The sequence below is a fragment of the Stegostoma tigrinum genome, chromosome 23 (assembly GCF_030684315.1).
Source record: "Stegostoma tigrinum isolate sSteTig4 chromosome 23, sSteTig4.hap1, whole genome shotgun sequence".
Lineage (NCBI taxonomy): Eukaryota > Metazoa > Chordata > Chondrichthyes > Orectolobiformes > Stegostomatidae > Stegostoma > Stegostoma tigrinum.
In genome coordinates, this window is record NC_081376.1 from 7,698,091 (window position 1) to 7,718,763 (window position 20,673).

Sequence of the window (20,673 nt, forward strand, 5' to 3'; positions counted from 1 at the left end):
AAGTTGTGAACAGAGTCCAGTCCATCACTCAAACCAGCCTTCCATCCATTGCCTCCATCTACACTTCCCAATGCCTCAGGAAAGCAACCAACATCATCAAAGACCCCTCCCGCCCCAGTTATACTCTGTTCCACCCTCTTCCGTTGGGTAGAGGATATAACAGTTTATATACACACACGAATAGATTCAAGAACAGCTTCTTCCATGCTGTTATCAGACTTCTGAATGAACCTCTCAAATTTTAAATTTAGCGTCAATCTAGCTGTCCATGCACCTTCTCTGCAGCCAAAGCATTATATTCCTTGCTCTGTTCTATTACTCTAATGCACTTTATATGGTCTGATCTGCTTGTACAGCACGCAAAAGAAAATTGTTCGCTGTGACAATAATAAATAAAATAAAATCAGAAATTCTGCCCATCAAGTCTGCTCCATCAGTCAAAGAGATCAAGGTTGATCTGATAATCCTCAGCTCACCTTCTTGCCTTTTCCCCCTAACCCATGATTCCCTTACTGATTATAAATCTCTACTATCTTAGCCTTAGATAGACTTAAGAACCCAATCTCAACAATCCTCTGCAGTAAAAAAAATTCTACAGATTCACTATCCTCTGAGAGATGGGATCCTTCTTCATCTCTGCCTTCATCAGGTAACAACCTACACTGACAATAACATGAAACGGAACTACGGATGCCGAAGATCTGAAACAGAAACAGCATTTTCTGGAAAAACTCAACAGGTCTGGCAGCATCTGTGGAGAGAAAGCAGAGTCAATGTTTTGAAATTCTGAGGAAGAGCCAGTGAACCCAAAATGTTAATCCTGCTTTGACCCTCCACAGGCGGTTTAACTTGCTTTTTATGCTTTGATTCAGAGGAAAAAATAAACTGAATATCATTGTGGCCATGAGTCAGGCAAAAACAGGAGTAAATAGGATCAGCTGGATGAACACAGCAGGCCAAACAGCATCAGAGGAGCAGGAAAGCTGACATTTCGGGTCTAGACCCTGTGAAGGGTCTAGGCCTGAAACATCAATTTTCCTGCTCCTAAGATGCTGCTAGGCCTGCTGTGTTCATCCAGCTCCACACTGTGTTATCTCGGATTCTCCAACATCTGTAGTTCCTATGATCTCTCAGTAAATAGGATCAGTTTTGCATTCCAAACCATTGTGTCCAGAGGTTATCTTTCCGATGACCAGCAATGCACTGAGTCAGGCTACACTATGTTGAAGTTGTACAGGACGTTGGTGAGGCCTCCTCTGGAGTACTGTGTCCAATTCTGTTTTCCCTCCTCTAAGAAGGATGTGTTTAATCTGGAGGGGGTTCAGAAAGGGTTTACTAGGATATTTCCGGGAATGAAGGGTTAGCGATATATAAAAAAAGACTGAAAGGGCTGAGACATTTTTCACCGGAATGCAGCAAGTTGAGGGGTGACCTTACTCAGGATTATAAAATTATGAAGTGTACAAATGAGGTGAACGACAGATGTCTTTTCCCTAGGGTGAGGGAGAACCAGGGGCCATATTTTTAAGGCGAGCGGAAAAGGATTACTTTTCTACACAGAGAGAGGCTCATGTGTGGAATGAACTGCCAAAGAAAATGGTGAATATGGGTACAGTTATAAAGTTTAAAAGACATTTTGATAAGTACATGAATAGGATAGGTTTGGAGGGGTATGGATCCAGCACAGGCAGGTGGGAGTAGTTTATTTTGGGAACATGGTCCGTGTGGACTGGTTGGATCAAACAGTAGTTCCCATGCTGTATTACTGTATAACTCTATGTCAACATCCTAAAGCTAATAGTGGATCCCTTGCATATATTACTGAGGGTGTTTTAACAGTTGTTCTAAGACCCACTGGAAAAAACCCATTTGTCCTGTACAAGGGGCCCTTCTGGCTTATTTGGTGTATGTGCAGGCTAACTCAATGGTTTTTGTAGGGACATTGGAGGCAACTATTAAACATTTAAACAATTAAAATGTAAGGAAATGTATGCCAAGAGCATCAGGGGTATTTCCTTTACTTAACTGGGCTGGAGTCACCTCCTAAATCTCCATTCATCATCCATAATACCATCAGTGCCTCAACAAATAAGACAACTGTTGAAATTGCCGCACACCTCGGCACCCAGCAGCTTCTGGTATCAGCTGCTCATTATTGACTTTGGGTTACCTTAGCCCTGGCCTTATCCCCCTAAAATATCCACATTACCTGGGTGAGCGATTCACCTATCTATTTTAGCCCGTTTTATTCCAACGAAAGTGTGAGACCTTTAGAAAGACACAAATGAACGCAAGGTATTGCTGTGCTTTCTTTAATTTAAACAGCCTTTTAGTATAAATGCTGAACAGAAGGTACATTTCCTAGGATGCAACTGCCGCATATGTGTGAGAAATGTATACAATGAGAAAACGGATTAACAGAACACTATTTAAAATATAGAAATACGGTCAGCAAGTTTTAGAAACACAGTATAAGAAATGTTCTACAGCAACAAAAACTTGTTCATCAGCAACTGATAAATATTTATCATCAAATGGAAATTGCATAACAGCACATGCAGATCCTGCTGGCCTGTTTATTCTGTGTGTGTGTTGCATGTATATAATATATGTATAAAATATAGATGAACTGTGAGTTTTGCAGTTATCCCTTGTTTTGTTTTATTGCTGGGGGATCTTCTTTTTCTTTGGAACCAGAACCTTTCTTTTTGGTGGATTCGGCTTTTGCCTGGGTGCCATACCACCGGGTCCATTCGGAGACAAGCGTGGAGCATCACTTTTAGCTTTTATTTCATCAACAGACACTTCCAGGGCAGTAAACTTGTCAGTCAGATCTTTCAGCCGTTCTTTTAGAGCATTGAACTCAGTGAATAGGTCACTTAGAGCCTCTGAAAGAGGCGTTATTCTGAAACAGAATGAAATCATGATATGATTAAGTGAAAGTTATTGGTCTTCTTCCCTCTTCTATGTTTTCCCAAATAAGATATAAATGTTCACCTTACAGGGGTGAGCAGCTATCCACTAAAAAGTCTTGAGATGTGCCGCTTTCAATGCCCCAAAGTGTCAAGGACTGGATCAAATTGATTTGCTCCCTGACTTCCCCTCCCTCCCTGTGGGAAGTAATATGCATTTATATCTCTAGACATATTTGCTGTGCTCCGTTACATTCTTGGGCTCAGCTATGCTCCAGCTCAACTTCCTCGACCAGTTAGAGGGACTTTTAATTCAATGGAGGTATCTTTTAACATCTTTTGCCTATGCTGTGCAAATTTGATTAATGAATATAGTTCAGTGATGTCTTTGCTAACGGTTTTTCATTTTGTCCAATGCATTTTCCTTCCAGAATGAATGGATTTCAAGTTTCTAGTTAATCCTAATCATCTGTGTGCAAAGCGGTCTGATTTCCTGATGTTGTAGTGGAGTTTGTACATCATTTAAAAATCAGGTATGAGGAGGTGTCAGATACTTCTCCTAAATATTTAATAATGATTTTTTGAAAATCATTTTGTGAACAGATTTGTGCCATTACAATTTACTGAATTAACCTATTCACATGAACCACTGATAGGAATGTAGATGTGATGTTTGCCTGTCTATTTCATGAGGCAGTGAAGACTTGGTGAATCATTCTAGCCTAGAACTGGACGCAAGAATGATATTCTTGTCAAATATTTGTTAACAGTATAGGGGCTATCCATGTGCAAAGATACTATATTTTTAAATGGGAATACTAAAGGGTCACATGCTAAGCTCTGCAAAATAAAGCGGCCTTAAAGATTGCATACATCGGAATATCTGGAGATTGTTCTAAATTCCGCATGACCACATCCACCAATATTTGAGATGTGCGCCCCTTTCAAATATTTAATGTTATCCGGTATTCTGGAATAGCCAGAACCATGCCTGATTCCTTTACGTTCTCTTACAGTGACCTTAGCTTTCCAAAGTTCTGAAATAATATGACAAACTACTCCAAGAAATGTTTGCTGCTTTGCAACATTCTAAGGTCACCTCGTTTTACGAACGCTGAGTACTATGTTAAAGTTGCAAACTTTGGTTCCTGTTACAGCTAAATCCAATGCCCTATCAAAACAAATTGTCTCTGGCTGCTGGTGAGGTCTATAGTGTTGGCCAAGAGTGTGCCAAAGTGGAATATATTATTCAGAATTCCTCACAGCCAAACTGCCTATTTGCTTTCCAAAAAATGTCTTTAAAATCCACGCCACTTGTGTTTGACTTTCAGGGGCAGATTTATAATTATTGTTGATGAGGCACAGACTCCAGGGAGTGAGAGCGACACATCCAGATGCAAAATGATGGTTCCAGCTACAGCATTGTAAGCTGCCAAACCAAACATTCCCCTGAAATATTTAGTCAGTGCAGCTCCAAGATGAGTTCAGCCAAACAACTGGATCAAGGTGGAGAATCATCGAAAAATGCCAGCGTTTGTAATGAGATCCCAACTGAAGCTGACTGAGAAACAGCCACGTTTGCACTTTTAACGAAGCAGGTCGTAATTTTAATTAGGGCAGAAACCAGTTCGAACATCAATTACAGCCAAACCCCAAACATTGAATTTGAGCTGAACTTTTACTTAATTTAGCGACATAACCTTAAATTTAGTATTGCTGTAATGCCCTGAAAAGAACCCCACACTAACCTGAATTTTAGTCAAAGTGATTAAACATATCATTTTAAATCATTGCAGCACGCAACAAATATCTGTCACCTGGAGTAGTCTGGGAGGAGGGATTGGTGGTCATTTGTCAGCATGTCTCTCATCTGAGTCAAAATGTCAAATCTCCAGTTGTCCAGTATCTGTGTCAGATTGGCAACTCCACGCATATTAACTTTATCAGCTACAAAAATAGGGTAAATACTTTTAAATTACGTCCAAACTGCTCTGAAAACAAAATTGGCATTATAAATCATCGTAAGTTGGCCTGCGAAACAAGTATTTCTGTGATTTCGCTTCATCGAATAATACAATGAGAAGCTATTTGGAGCAGTGTCATGTCAGTTTACAAACAAAGATTCAAACACATATCTCATGTCTTCCTTATCCTCACAGAATGAATCCATTTGAGTGCCAGTATTGAGAACATTTTAAAAAATAAACAGTCTGAACAAAGTTAGAATATTATTTAAGCAACATTCTGTGTGTTTGTGATATTGTTGCCTTTATTTAATATATTCCAAATTTAATATTTCAAGTTTACAAACATTAGATGTTATGATCTTCAACAAATACAAGTCATCAGCTAAAAAGATATTCACATAAATTATTGAAGCAGGACTTCTTGTAGCTAATGAAATCTTAAATGTGCAACTGCAGTAAATGAATTACAAGAGGAATTTTACTTACATCCATCTTTGTAATTCCATTCACCACTTTGAACACGTTTTTTGCCATGCATCCCCGGCAGGAAAATTAGGAAAAGGACAATGAGTCTGAGGAACATCCTGAGCTGAAAAGTAGGAAGCTGTCCTTGTTGACAATCCTAAACTGAGGTGAGAACAAAAAAAATAAACAAGTTAGTTGTTGCATATATTTAAGTACAAATACAAATACCACTGAGGATTGAATGAAGAGTGTTTAAAACATCAGAATTTTAACAGACTTTAAAATAGAAACAATGCAAAGTTAAAATATGCCTTTTCAAAATGATGCCTGTCACAGTAAGCGTAAATACAATTGCCTACCGTATGTTGAACCGAGAGGTTACTGTGAAGTCCTTTAATGCAACAAACACTGTGAGATGTTTAATCTGGAATTGATTTCAATGTTTTACTGGAACATGCAGAGATGGCTGGCTGCATCACATGTTCAGGGTGTGGAAAACAGAAAATAAGCACTTAACATCTGCGCAGAGCTAAGAATGTTTCTGCCAGATGTTTTAGATTTATTCAGCACAACAAACATGAACATTTGTTTACACTATGTCCTCTCAGAATGGATCAATTCTGAATGAAAATAAATTGTTTTCACACATTTTTAATAAATACTGATGCTAAATCTATGCAATGTTTCAAAGAATGCTGAAAATATTTTCTTTTGTGTTTGTGTTTCAGGCAAATGTTTAGTTTGGCAGTTTCCAATGCAGTAGCTAGAATGATCATTTTGCAATTTGGTAGGTCCCTGTTATTTTCTGCACCCCATACACTGAGATGGGAGAAATAGCAGCAAAGTAACTCATTAACAGTACAGTGAAGCTGGATGAACACAGCAGGCCAAGCAGCTTCAGAGGAGCAGGAAAGCTTGACGTTTTGGGTCGGGACCCTTCTTCTTCATTTTCTGAAGAAGGGTCCCGACCTGAAACGTTAAACTTTCCTGCTCCTCTGATGCTGATTGGCCCGCTGTGTTCATCCAGCTTCACACCGTGTTATCTCAGATTCCCCAGCATCAGCAGTTCCTACTATCTCATTAATAGTAGACTTTGATTGTCATATGATAAACATAGCGAGAGATTGTACACCCCTGTCAGCTCTTAAAGGCCGAACCTTGCAGGTGTTTTGTTTGGCTATGTCCAAATTACATTGAGATAACAAGGTGTAGAGCTGGATGAACACAGCAGGCCAAGCAGCATCAGAGGAGCAGTAAGGCTGACATTTCAGGCCTAGACCGAATTACACTGAGTGTTTTGGAACATTCCTCGATGCAAAGACCAGCAGGATGACTCGGCATCTCAAACCAAGCTTGTCTACCTTAACTACTTACCTTCCCCTATGTTATCCCTCATGTCTAAGTTTATTCCCATTTTACCACACACTATTTCCAGAACACACACAACTCACTGGATATCCGCTGAAAGACCAGCATCAATGGTACCCATTTCACAGTACACCCAAACAGTCAGTTCTGAGCTGCTCTGAGTGGTTCCTGACATGGCAAGACAGCGTTAAATTCATATCCTTTCTGCCAGCAATGACCTGGATGTCCTTTTATTTAATTCACTCCTCAGATATGGGCATTGCTGGCTGGCCAACTATCATCAGTTCTAAGGTAGGGCCAGTTAACTCTCTCCACAGATGCTGCCAGACCTGCTGAGCTTTTCCAGCAACTGTTGTTTTTCTTCATTTCTTGCCCATCCCTGGATGCCCTTGAGAAGGTGGTAGTGAGCTGCTTTCTTGAGTTGCTGCAGTCCACCTGCTGTAGGTAGGATGGTGTCCAGCTTCTTGAACGTTGCTGGGCCTGCTCTCATCCAGGTAAGTGGAGAGGACTCTGTTACATTCCTGACTTCAACCTTGTAGTTGGTGGACAGGCTTTCGGGAGTCAGGAGGTGAGTTACTCGCAGCAGTATTCCCGGCCTCTGGCCTGGTCTAGTAGCCTCTGTGGTGAGTCCAGTTGCGTTTCCGTTAAATGGTAAGCCCAGGAAGTTTATCGTGGGGGAATTCAGTGATAGTAACTTTCTCAGCTTCCTTGATGCCACACTCGGTCGAATGCTGCCTTGATGTCAAGGGCTGCCATTCCCACATCATCCCTTGAATTCAGCTCTTTTGTCCATGTGTGAACCAAGGCTGTAATGAGGTCAGGAGCTGAGTGGCCCTGGTGGAACCCAAACTGGGCGTCACTGAGCAGGTGCTGCTTGATAGCACCGTAACTGACACCTTCCATCACTGTACTGATGATGAGACTGATGGGGGGATAATTGGCCAGGTTGGATTTGTCCTGCTTTTTAAGTATTGGACATACCTGGGTAATTTTCCACGTTGTTGGGTAGATGCCAGTGTTGTAACTGTACTGGAACAGCTTGGTGAGGGGAACGGTAAGTTCTGGAGCATAAGTCCTCGGTACTATTGCCGGAACGTTGTCAGGGCCCATAGACTTTGCATTATCCAGATGCCTTCAACCATTTCTTCATAACACGTGGAGTGAACTGAATTGGCCGAAGACTGGTATCTGTAATTCCGGGGACCACTGGATGATGCCGAGATGGATCATGCACTCAGCACCTCTGGCTGAAAATTGCTGCAAGCACTTCAGCCTTATCTTTTTCACCAATTCGCTGGGCTCTTCCATCATTGAGGAAGGGGATATTTGTGGATCCTCCTCCTTAAGCGAGTAGTTTAAGTGACCACCACCATTCCCCACTGGATGCAGCAGGACTACAGAGCTTAGATCTGATCTGTTAGTTATGGGATTGCTTAGTGCTGTTTACCACTTGCTGCTTTCGCTGTTTGGTGCGTAAGTAATCCTGTTTGGTGGCTTCACCAGGTTGACTCCTCATTTTTAGGTAAATCTTGTGCTGCTCCAGGCATGTCTTCCTTCACTGTTCATTTGAACCAGGGTTGATCCCTGGCATGACGGTAATGGCTGAGTGGGAATATGCTGGGCCATGAGGTTACAGATTGTTCTGGAGTACAATTCTGCTGCTGTTGATGGCTCACAGTGCCTCATGGACGTCCAGTCTTGAGTTGCTAGATATGTTCAAAGTCTGTCCCATTTAGCACAGTGATAGCACCAAACAACACAACGAGAGTATTCCCAATGTGAAGTCAGGACTTTGTCTCCACAAGGACTGTGTGATGGTCATTCTAACCCTTACTGTCATGGACAGATGCAACTGCAGCTGACAGATCAGTAAGGATGAGGTCAAGTATGTTTTTCCCTCTTGTTAGTTCCCTCACCACCTGCCGCAGACCCAGTCTAGCAGCTCTGTCCTTTAAGACCCGACCAGCCTGATCAGTAGCACTGCTGTCGAGCCACTCTTGGTGGTGGACATTGAAATCCCCCATACCAGGGTTGTATTTTATGCCCTTGCCACCCTCAGTACTTCCTCCAAGTGTTGTTGAACATGGGGCTGTACCGATTCATCAGCTGAGGGAGGACGGTATGTGGTTTCAGCAGGAGGTTTCTCTGTCAGTTGCAGAAAACGTTGCAGTAATGCAGGGAAAGGTCCTTCAGTGACAACTTACGGATCATATTTAGCCTGCAAGGGATGGATTGTCCAATGGCCCCAACACCCCACTGGGTAAAACTAAAGTGAGGTTGGCAGAAGTGGATAAACAGTGGGAAAGATACTTGTGGTCTTTTGTCCATTTTTTTTTGTCAACCCATCCCAAGGGCAGCATAAAATTCCACCCAGTGACCTTGTCTTTCTCTCTCCCCTGCTGCTCGATGTTTCCAGAAGCTCCTGTTTTAATACCCATGTAAGTAGATGAGGACCCTTTACAGACAAAACCAGGAGTAAATGTATTAGTGAATAAGTAAATGGGGGAGACATTAAAAAAAAATGCTTTGTATTCAACATCCCAACAGCAGCCATGACAATTACAGGGTCAGTGAACAAGCAAGGGTCTAGTGACAATGAAGTCAAGATAATTAGTCAAGAAATAGTACTGTAGAAATTAATAGAACAAATGTCTATCAAATGCCTTACCCTAATGGCTCCCATCACAAGGTTTTTAAAAGGAACTATCTGCATAGCAAATGGCTGCATTGGTATTTATTTTCCCAAATTCCTTCAAGTCCTCAATGAGAATCCCCACTGGTTCAGACATGCAGCTGTCGCCCTACTATTTAAGAGCAAAGGGAGAAAGAAAAGAGAAAATGAGAAGCCAGTTATCTAGACATCAATAGTAACCAAAATACCACAATCTGTTGTGAGGAGCATTGTAACAAGGAACTTAGTAATCGTAATTGGATTGGGCAGTGTCAACAGAGAAGATTGATTGAGCTTATTGATGAGGTCAGAGAGGGGACTGCTGAAGTTGATGCGGTTTCACATTTGATAAAGCGCTACAAAGCTGAGGCCCATGAATTGAAATGGTTGGTGACACTGAGGATACAATGGATACAAACCTTTTGTTGTGATAGGAAACAGAAAGCACTGTCTGAAAGAGAATGGCCTGGGAGACATTACAGAGTGTGCCAGAAAATGAAAATTAACACATTTTTAACCCTGGGTGTTGCTTGCAGATTTTGATATACTTCTGACTGTTGCGTTTAAAACATTTAGGTCAATTTTGAATAGAGTGTTCTCTGTGGAAGGTCACTTTCCTATTCTGTCAGTTCAAGTAACTACTTTTAACCAAGTAATGCCTTTCTGATGAAGGGCCCTGATGATGATGCCCCAAAACGTCAGCTTTTGTGCTCCTATGATGCTGCTTGACCAGCTGTGTTCATCCAGCTCCACACTTTGTTACCTCCCTCCAATTGGCCCAGCTTTGTATTTTAGCCCTTTAAGAATTCCAACGTCTGGAAATCCCACTATCGTGACCTTTGTGGTCCCTAGTATGTAAAGGAAGCATCAGCAGGAAATGTATCTCCTATCCTGGGAAAATGTCATTTCAATTCAGGGCATGGGCAAATGGAATACTTGAATAAATTGTTCAGATCAGAAAGGTGACTTAAGAAGTGTGATAACGTTTTATAAACACAGAATGCTACAACTGGCTTTGTAGCTTTTTTCAAATCACTATTCATGAAATTGCACTCTGGGGAATCTCACCTTTCTCATCACTTTATCAGCATGGAAAATTGCAGTGAAATTGTTAGAGATGGGTGGACATTGGGAAAGGCACTTGTGATCTCTTGCCAACTCATCCTGAGGGCAATATAAAATTCCACCCTCTCAGTGAAATGTGCTTTCCGAAGCACTTTCTGTATCTTTGCTACCCTCAGAGCTTCTTACAAGAAACGTTCTACAAATCATGTTCCCATGATTTCATTCAGATTAGCATAATTCAGTCAGTCAGACCCTAATAGTCACTCTTCATAATTAGTGTGTGCTGCCTGCTGAATGTTTGGAAGTCAAACGGGAAAATTTACATTCATGACTGAAAAAGGAAAATAAATGCTGCTTGAGAACACATGGAACCTATTAAATTAAACATTTGACATTTTGAAATTAGGTTAGACTCAATCACATTAAAATCTAGCTCTTCATAAACATGTGTGAAATTTTTTTCCCCGTATTGAAAATAATCCTTTTACCTGAAACAAAAAATGACTGAATCGCAATTTTGAATGATTCGATAGAGATAATCATTGCTGCGCTAAGGGAGTTATTTCCACAATTTAACAACTCAAAAAAGAAAATGAGTGCTTTATGCTAAGTATATGATGTGGAGACACCAGTGTTGGACTGGGTTGGACAAAGTCAGAAGTCACACAACACCAGGTTATAGTCCAACAGATTTATTTCAAATCACTAGCTTTTGGAGCATAGCTCCTTCGTCAGATGAAGTGACTTCAGAAGTCCTGCACTGCTACTGACAGAAGATTCTTAACATATTTGTTTTGAAAACTCCCAATGCACCCTCATAACTGAAACAGCTTACAAGATATTTGCATATATGTAAAGTAGCTGAAAGTGGAGTACAGTAACAGAGAGTAAAAGCTTCTACAAAATATATACAAAGGATGAGAGTTTCTAAGGGAAGTGTTGATCTCTTGGGGCAATTAGTAATGGGAAACATAGACATGGCCAGAACTTTGAAAGGTAATTTGAATCTGTCTTCATGTTAGAAGACACAGAAAGCATCCCACAAATAATAGAAAGTTAAGCAGCAAAGAGGGAAGAGGAACCAAAACAAACACAATTAGCAGTCCAAAATGTTAGTAAGTGGACTAGTATGGCACAGTGGCTCAGTAGTTAGAACTGCTGCCTCACAGCACCAGGGACCTGAGTTTGATTCCGCCTTTGTCAACTTTCTAGGTGAAGTTTGCATATTCTCCCCGTATCCACACGGGTTTCCTTTGGGTGCTCCAGTTTCCTCCCACAGTCCTCCTGCGGGTTTGCGGGATAGGTGGATTAGCCATACCAAATTGCCCATAGTGTGCAGGCTAAATGAGTTAACCATGGGAAAAGCAGGGTTACAGGAATGGAATGAATCTGGATGGTCTTTGGAGGGCCAGTGTGGACCTGATGGGCCAAAGGGCATGCTTCCACATTGTAGGGATTCTACAATTCTTAAGGTTGACAAGTTTCATAGATCTCTTGGCCGGCATATGAAGTGATGGTGGATATATTGGATGCAATCTTTGAAAATTCCCTACAACCTAGATAAGTTCAGTAGATTGGAAAACCATAAATGTGACACCCCTCTTCAAGAATGGTGGAAGATTGAAATAGGAAACTGTGGGCTTAACATTTATCATTGGGAAAATAGCAAGGCATTTCATAGAATCATAGAATCCCTACAATGTGGAAACAGATCATTCAGCCCAACAAGTCCACTCACTGTCTGAAGAGCATTCCACCCAGTCTTATCCCCCCTATCCTATCCCTGTAACCCTGCATTTCCTATGTCTAATTCACCTGACCTACACATCCCTGCATACTATGGGCAATTTAGCATGGCCAATCCACCATAACCTACACATCTTTGAACTGTGGGAGGAAACCAGAACACCTGGAGGAAACCCAGGCAGACACGGGGAGAATGTACAAACACCACATGGACAGTCACCCAAGGTTGGAATTTAGAAAATCCTAAAACAACCGGGCAGAGTCAACATGGCTTTGTAAAAGGGAAACTGCGTTTGAGAAATTTGTTCGGGTTTTTTGATGATGTAGAAGGCTGCGCGGGTAAATGGGAACCTGTTAATGCACTGTCTTTTGGATGTCCAAAATGCATTTGATAAGATGCCACATAAAAGATTACTGTACAAATTACAGCTCAAGGCAATGGGAATGATATATTAGATTGGATAGAGAACTAGGTAACAAACATCAGTCAGACAGTGAGGGGGAAATGGTCCTTTATGGGTTAGCAGCGCTGTAATGAATAGAGGGAGCAGAGGTGATGTCTCAACTATTTACAATCTATGTCAATTTAAGGGACTTTTGTAGCCAGATTTGCTGATGATACAAAGATAGATGGGAAAGCAAACTGTAAGGAAGACTTGTGGCTGAAAAGGGATAGAATTAAGTTACATGAGTGGGCAAATTACAGGCGTATGGAGTAAATTTAGTAAAATTACAAGTTGTCCACTTTGACAACAAGAATGGAAAACCAGAATATGATTTACAAATGAAAGCAGAAATTGCTGGAAAAGCTTAGCAGGTCTGGCAGCATCTGTGAAGATAATTCAGAGTTAACATTTCAGGTCTAGTGAGCCTTCCTCAGAATATTATTTATCGGGATCAAGACTCCAGAATACTGCAGTACAGAAGGCCTTGGGATTCCTTGTGCATGAAGCACAAAATATTAGTGTAGATGTAGGAATTAGGAAGTCAGGTGTAATCTTGGCCTTTATTGCTAAGGGTGAAGTATAAAAATAGGGGAATCTTGATACATCTGTATGGGACATTAGTTAGGTTACGTCTGAACCATTTCTGAAGAAGTGTCTAGGCCCGAAATGTCAGCCTTCCTGCTCCTCTGATTCTACTTGGCCTGCTGTGTTCATCCAGCTCTACACCTTGTTATCTCAGACTCTCCAGCATCTGCCGTTCCTCCTATCTCTGGACCATTGTATATTGTTTTGATCTCCTTTATTAAAGGAGGGTTGCACTTGAACCAGTCCAGACAAGGTTCATTTGGCTGATTCCAGAGATGTTTGTCTTACCAGGAAAGGGTGAGTAGATTGGGGTTGAACTCATTGCCCTGGAGAAGAATGTAAGAAGATCATACTGAAACAAAGATGTTCAAGAGGGGATTTCACACGATGGATGCTGATGGGATGAACCTTCTCCTGGGGGTCGCTGGAACTAGGGGATGTCAGAGGTCTCCTGTTCAAATGTCTCCTGTTCAATGTGTTCTCTGAGAGGGGTTCTTTGAATCTGCTGAAGACTGAGTTGGGCAGATTTTTAATGATTAAAATTAGGGGCTAAACGAAAGAGGAGTTGAAGCTACAACCAGCTCAGCCAGAGAGTCATATCAGACTTGAAACATCAACCCTGTTTCTGTTTCTCCAAAGTTCTGTCAGATCTCTGAGTTTCCCCAGCACTTTCTGTTTTTATTTCTGATCAGTCAATATATTATTGAATGTCAAACATGGCTCAATAACCCATGAGCCCTATCCTGTTCCAATTTCTCAGTCTTAGGTCTCTTAATTGAATCATTCTAATGCAGCTCACCCAGTCACTAATGAGCAGCAGATAAGAATTTTAATACTACCCTACAATGTATTTTAGAGTAAAGTAGAATTCCTGTGACCAATATTAGCTTGTGATTTTTCAGGAAAGTCAGAGCCATGGAGGATCGTGACTTGGCATTATGTTAATACACTGTTACATAATTACAGAATCATAGGATGGATACAACTCAGAAGGAGATCATTCAACTTGCCATGTCTGCATGAACTCTCCAAATGCGTGATTGTCTCATGCCTTTCTCTTAATTCTTCTTCATACCCCTGCATTATCTTTCTTTCAATTCCTTCTTGAAGGCCTCAATTTAACCTGTCTCCTTGACAGTCCAGATTCCAACCAGTCCATGTCTGAAAAAGCTTCTCCCCATGTCACCTTTTGCTTCTTTTGCCTAGAATTCTGTGTGTTTTATTCACCTCAGTCTCAGGGCTGCCCTGGGGACACATGCATCTCTGATCCTGCAGTGCCTTTAGAATTGCCCCAGTTCTTTTATGCTTTCTCGCCTTCCTCGTTCTACCAAAACAAATTACTTTACATTTCTCTGCATTACATGTCACCTGCCACTCATCTGCCTGTTTCACCAACTTGTCAAAATCCTTTTGAAGTTCGACACCTCACAGTTAAACACTTCCAAGTTTCATATCCATTACAAACTGTACTCTGCACACCAAGTTCTAGGTCATACAGTTTAATAGGTCAGAAACAGACCCTTCAGTCCAACTCGTCAATGTTGACCAGCTATCTTAAATAAATCTAGTCCCATTTGCCTTCTTAATCATATACTCAACCAGATGCCTTTTAAATGTTGTGGTTGTATCGACCTCCACCACTTTGTCTGGCAGCTCATTCCATACACATACCACCCTCTGCGTGAAAAAAGTTGCCCATCAGGACCCTTTTATATCTTTCACATCTCACCTTAAACATGTGCCCTCTAGTTTTGAACTCCCCCACCCTGGGGAAAAGACCTTAGCTGTTCAACCTATCCATGCCCCTCATGATTTTATAAACCTCCATCAGGTTACCCCTGAGTCTCTGACACTCCAGGGAAAATAGCCCCTGCCTATTCAGCCTCTCCCCATAGCTCAAACCCTCCAAACCTGGTAACATCCCTGTTAATCTTTTCTGAACCTTTTCAAGTTTAACAACATCTTTCCCACAGCAGGGAGACCACAATTGAATGCACTATTCTAAAAGTGGCCTAACCTATGCCCTGCACAGTTGTAACATGTTGTCCCAACTCCTGCAGTCAGTGCACTGACCAGTTAAGGCAATTGTGCCAAAAAATCTCCACCAGCCTGTCTACCAAAGAACTATGAGCCTGTCCTCCTAATTCTCTTCGTTTGGCAACACTTCCCAGGGACCTACCATTAACTGTATAAGTCCTGCCCTGATTTGCCTTTCCAAAACGCAACATCTCACATTTATCTAAATTAAATTCTTTTTGCCACTCCTTGGCCCATTGGCCTATCTGATCAATGTTCCATTGTATTCTGAGGTAACGTTTTTCACTGACCACTCCACCTCCAATTTTATCTCATCTGCAAACTTACTAAGCATAACTCCTAAAAGCATGTCCAAATAATTTATATAAATGACAAAAGCAGTGGACCCAGCACCAATCGCTGTGACACACTGCTGGTCCCAGGCCTCCAGTCCAAGAAGCAACCCTCTACCAACAGCCTCTGTCTCCTACTTTCAAGCCAATTTTGTACCCAATTGGCTAGCTACCCCAATTCCATGTGATCTCACGTTGCTAACCAGTCTACCATGTGGAATCTTGTAGAAGCCTTGCTGAAGTCCATATGATCAACATTTACCACATCTTCTTTGTCACCTCTTCAAAAAATTCAGTCAAGTTAGTGAGACATGGTTCCCCATGCACAAAGCCATGCTGAATACCCCTAATCAGCCCTCACCTTTCCAAATGCATGTAAATCCTCTTCGTCAGAATCCCCTCCAACAATTTTCCCACCACTGACATCAGACTCACTGATCAATAGTTCCCTGCCATTTCCTTACCATTTTTTAAAATAGTGGCTCAACATTAGACAACCTCCAGTTGTCGAGCACCTCACCTGTGGCTACTGATCATATAAATTTCTCAGCAATGGGCCCAACAATCTCTTCTATAGTTTACCACAAAGTTCTGGGATACACCTGAACAGGTCCTGGGGATTTATCAAACTTTATGTATTTTAAGACCTCCTCTTCTGTAATAAGGACACTTTCCAAGACATCACTCTTTACTTCCCTAAATTCCGTCGCTTCCACATCCTGCTCCACAGTAATGTCTGATGGGGAAAGTGTATTCAGTGTCTCATTCATCTCCTGTGGTTTAACACATAGAGGTATTCATTAATCTTTAAGGGGGCCTATTCTCTCCCAGGCTACTCTTTTGCCCTTGATGTATTTGTAGAATCTCTTTCATTGATATATATCAGAAAACACAGGAATCACAACACTAACCCCTGGGGGAACTCTGCTACAAGCCTTCTGCCAGTCTGAAAAACATCCTTAAACAATTTCTTTGTTTTCTGGCACTCAGCCATTTATATATCCATGTAGCTACTGTATGTGTTATTTCCCAGGCTGTCTGCTCACAAGCCTGTTGTACCAAATTGTACCTAGAAGACCACAGACACATCATAGCTTGCAGACAGGATTTAACATATATAAAAGTGCTAATGATCTAAATTGTATAAATTTAACAATTATAAAATAGATATATTTCGTAAAATTTAATCAGGTGGTTCGGAGCTTGTTACTTAACTTACTGAACAGATGTGGAATGATGAATATAATGAACCCCATTCCACTAGCAAATGTTTCTGATTATATTATAATGCTATGTCATTCAAAGTAGTTCCTTGGAACTATTTACAAGCCTATTGGGTTACTTTTGAGAAGTTTTTTTTCTTTTGTAATGAAAGCATATGCTGTGAAATTCATCATTAAATTGTAGACATCTGGCAAATATCCTCGTACCTGCAGTTTAATTTCCATTATTTTTAGGATATATCCATGAAGGAATATACATTAATAAGTAAGTTACTGTGAACTTTCAGACCATTCTAAAGGACAAAGTTGATTTCTGTGTCTGTTGACACAACGTTAGCCAATGTTGAAAGTTCTAAAGAAGTGAAAAATTCCCTCAACTTCTATAAACAAATGAATGTCCAAAAATATATGTTTTGCAGTACACTGGTTTGGCTGAGAAGAGAGAACTGAGCAAAGTTTAGAAACAGATTTTGTGGCTTTTTCTTCTATCCTTGCCAACCGGTTGAATGAAATACTCAGCTGCCGGTGAAATTGCTTGCACGTTTCACTTAACAATTAAATCTGCAATAAGTTATTATTTTGGCTGTTTTGATCTTTGAAATTGGAAGAGTATTTTAAACAGAGTCTTGCTCCAATGAGAGCTTGTAGAATCTAGCTGTCTTTTAACTGGAGAAACTGGGCAGAATTTTCCAGGCCAAAAGGGAGATTTAGGAGACATGGTCAGGGGAGCTTATTTGGGCGGGAAGTCAAATGTCAGTTTCCCAATTGGGAGTTTTGCTCCTAAGTTCTCAGAACATTTCAGGCAGGCCAGCTTGCCCGGCCTTTGTGATCAGAAACTCGTCACACAATCATGAACATTTCGCTAATACTCCTTACCATCTCAGCCCGCTTCAGTTACATTTGTTGGGTACGATATTGTTCCTCACAAATGAGTTCACAGACCGGACCATATCTATGAGGCATTTACTGATGGTGTAGGCTCAATCCTCCAAGCTCCAATGCCAACAAACCTCTTGAGTTACTTGACTCCTTCATAGCTAAGGCAGTTCCTTTGTGGAAATATTTATAATGCCAAGGTTGCGTGAAGGCTTCAGGCCTCCAGAGGAAACTTGTGATTATGTCATGGAGCTGCACATCTTTGAGTAATAATAGCACAGAATGGGTGGAGTCACAGCGCACTGGAAATTTACATTCAACTGTAACAAGTCTATACTCCAAAACGAGAAAGAACCTTGACAACACATAGATCTGACTACAGAAAGAAGGTAGGTTAGTCTTCACTTGGTATAACTATCAGATTAGAGTTTGGTTTTTAATGATTGCCATGTGGGGTAGTGTTTAACATTCATGTATAATACATAATGTTGTTTTGATGTCCAAGCATGAAGACATTTCTCACATTTTCCTTTTCATTGATCAGCCTGCCTTGAACCCAAACTCATATGTGAAACCAGAGATAATGGGAACTGCAAATGCTGGAGAATCCAAGATAACAAAATGTGAAGCTGGATGAACACAGCAGGCCAAGCAGCATCTCAGGAGCACAAAAGCTGATGTTTCGGCCCTAGACAGAGGGATGGGGACAGGGTTCTAAAATAAATAAGGAGAGAGGGGGACGTGGACCAAAGATGGATAGAGGAGAAGATAGGTGGAGAGGAGAGTATAGGTGGGGAGGTGGGGAGGGGATAGGTCCACCTATCTTCTCCTCTATCCATCTTTGGTCCGCATCCCCCTCTCTCCCTATTTATTCCAGAACCCTCTCCCCATCCCCCTCTCTGATGAAGGGTCCAGGCCCGAAACATCAGCTTTTGTGCTCCTGAGATGCTGCTTGGCCTGCTGTGTTCATCCAGCTCCACACTTTGTTATCTCATATGTGAAACCTAACCACTTGATGAAAAAAAGCCTGTCCACATTGATCAGCTCATGAAAAGCCTCAATCATACACAGTCTACACTGTTATTGTTAACCGCTTACAGTGTTCAGGATCAAGCCTGACTGGGCCAACAGGGCTGTCCAAGAGAGGCAGACGCACTAGCTGGTGCTGGCAAATATGATCAGTGTAGGTTAGCCGGGCTGAACTCAAAAGGGGGGTTTAACATAAAAGGCTTTTTTTGTGGTTGACCTCGAGCCCATGCAAGCTTGTGCTAAAACATTCTCAGATGTGTACTTCCTCCTAGTCGTGATGGAAGATCAATGGCCTGAGAGGATGTGAGCTGCTGAGATTCATTAGTCCTTTTACATTTTAAGCAAAAATCCTAGCAAATGTGTATGGTGCAGTCCATCACTGTGGTGCCAATAATAGTCACTGCAATGAAGTAACAGACATTGATTTCACAAGAAAAGTCTAATGGAGATGCCCAGCACTCAACTTCCTGTGTGACATTCCTCTGCATGAGCAACCTTACAATGCTAAGAGTGAAAAATGCCAACAGTTGCCTCAACATTGCCTTGTATACCTATCAGCACCAAACTAGCATCTTCATTAATCAAATGAAGGGTTTCTTCTCCCTCAAAGTACAGTTGGTCTGTGACCAAAGACCATGCGTCATACATGTCTATATTGCTATCCTGCCAGTAACCATGTGAACATTGTGACAAAGGCTGATGATTTATTATAATTGTTCGGATATTGAGTTTTAAATTGAATACAGGGTGCAAAGCTTGTATTGAATGTCTTGAAGGGAATTATATAGATTTGGCTTAATTCTTGAGCAGTGTGAGTCATAGTGAATTGTCTGAAAGTTTGTTCATAAGTGCATTTTAAGAAGTGTTTACAGCTTTGGAGTAGATCTTGGAGTTAACAGTTTAATGCATTAGAAAATAAAATTTAGAAACCATAACTATTGTTACCTAGTGACAAGGATACAGGAGCCCAGTATCACAGAAAAGCTAAATCATCCAGCAGGTCAGGTACTGTGCATACAAGTTCATTCAGAGTGAAGGGGAGTCATGGCTGGGGAGAAGGTGGTTTTGAAGAAAACTTCAGAAGCAAAGGATTGCTGGAAGTTGAAAGCATAGAAAATGCTTGTGTTTGCTCAAAAAGTGCTCAGAAACCCAGTAAGGAGAAAGTTCCAGAAGCCAAATATAGCCATTCCAACTGAATGAGAAACATTGAAGTAGAGATAGGGTGAACCTTAACTGAGGTTTGTTGTTCAAGGTAAAATGGTTGAATTGCTATTTCTGAAATTTGTGATACCAGTTTTTCATGTATTCTTGTATTTTGTAATAGTTAGTTTATTTTTTATTTTTGTGTGTCATAAACTTTTGTGCTTCTTTCTTCAAGGCACATCGTCAGCATCTTGTGAAAACAAACTGTAAAAGTAAACCTTATGGTCTATCAAGCCAGCTCTCATTCTAGAATCTGACTTGTCCAAGATTACCATTAGATGGGATCATAATGATAGAAGCAGGAGTAGACTATTCAATCCCTTGATTGATTATGGTCTCAACCTACTTTCCTGCCTATCCACTATCAACTTTCACTCACTTGTCAAACAAGAATGGTGCTGCCTCCCTGCTCTCTGGTGAAGAGAATTCTTCAGACCGATATCCATGCTGTGTGGAAAAAAACTTTCTCACCTTTGTCTTAAATGGAACGCTTCTTATTATTAAACTGTGGTCCTTAGTTTTTGCCTCTTCCATAAGAGGAAACATCACCTCAGCATCTGCCTTGTCTATTGTCCTCAAGTTCACGGAATTATAGAATCCCTGCAGAGTGAAAGCTGGCCATTCAACCCATTGAGTCCACACCGACCCTCCAAAGAGCATCTCACCCACAGACCCACTCCCAGATGCAATGCCTGTAACTCTGTATTTCCCATGGCTAATTCACCTAGCCTACACCTCCTGGATACTA

The 20,673-nt window shown here is 41.2% G+C and overlaps 1 protein-coding gene across 2 annotated transcripts; it reads right to left on the reverse strand.

Moving 5' to 3' along the window:
* Positions 1-2,307: 2,307 nt before the first annotated feature.
* si:ch211-76l23.4 (uncharacterized) lies at positions 2,308-5,824 on the reverse strand. Of its 2 annotated transcripts, none has more exons than XM_048552627.2 (4): positions 5,704-5,824; positions 5,366-5,506; positions 4,730-4,859; positions 2,308-2,905 (listed from the first exon to the last, which is right to left on the reverse strand). In XM_048552627.2, the coding sequence occupies exons 2-4, from the start codon at positions 5,460-5,462 to the stop codon at positions 2,662-2,664; spliced, it is 471 nt and encodes a 156-aa protein (XP_048408584.1). In that variant the 5' UTR covers positions 5,463-5,506; positions 5,704-5,824; the 3' UTR covers positions 2,308-2,661. The 2 variants fall into 2 exon arrangements, with proteins under 2 accessions (XP_048408584.1, XP_059510201.1); XM_059654218.1 differs by having other exon boundaries at positions 5,656-5,709.
* Positions 5,825-20,673: the final 14,849 nt, after the last annotated feature.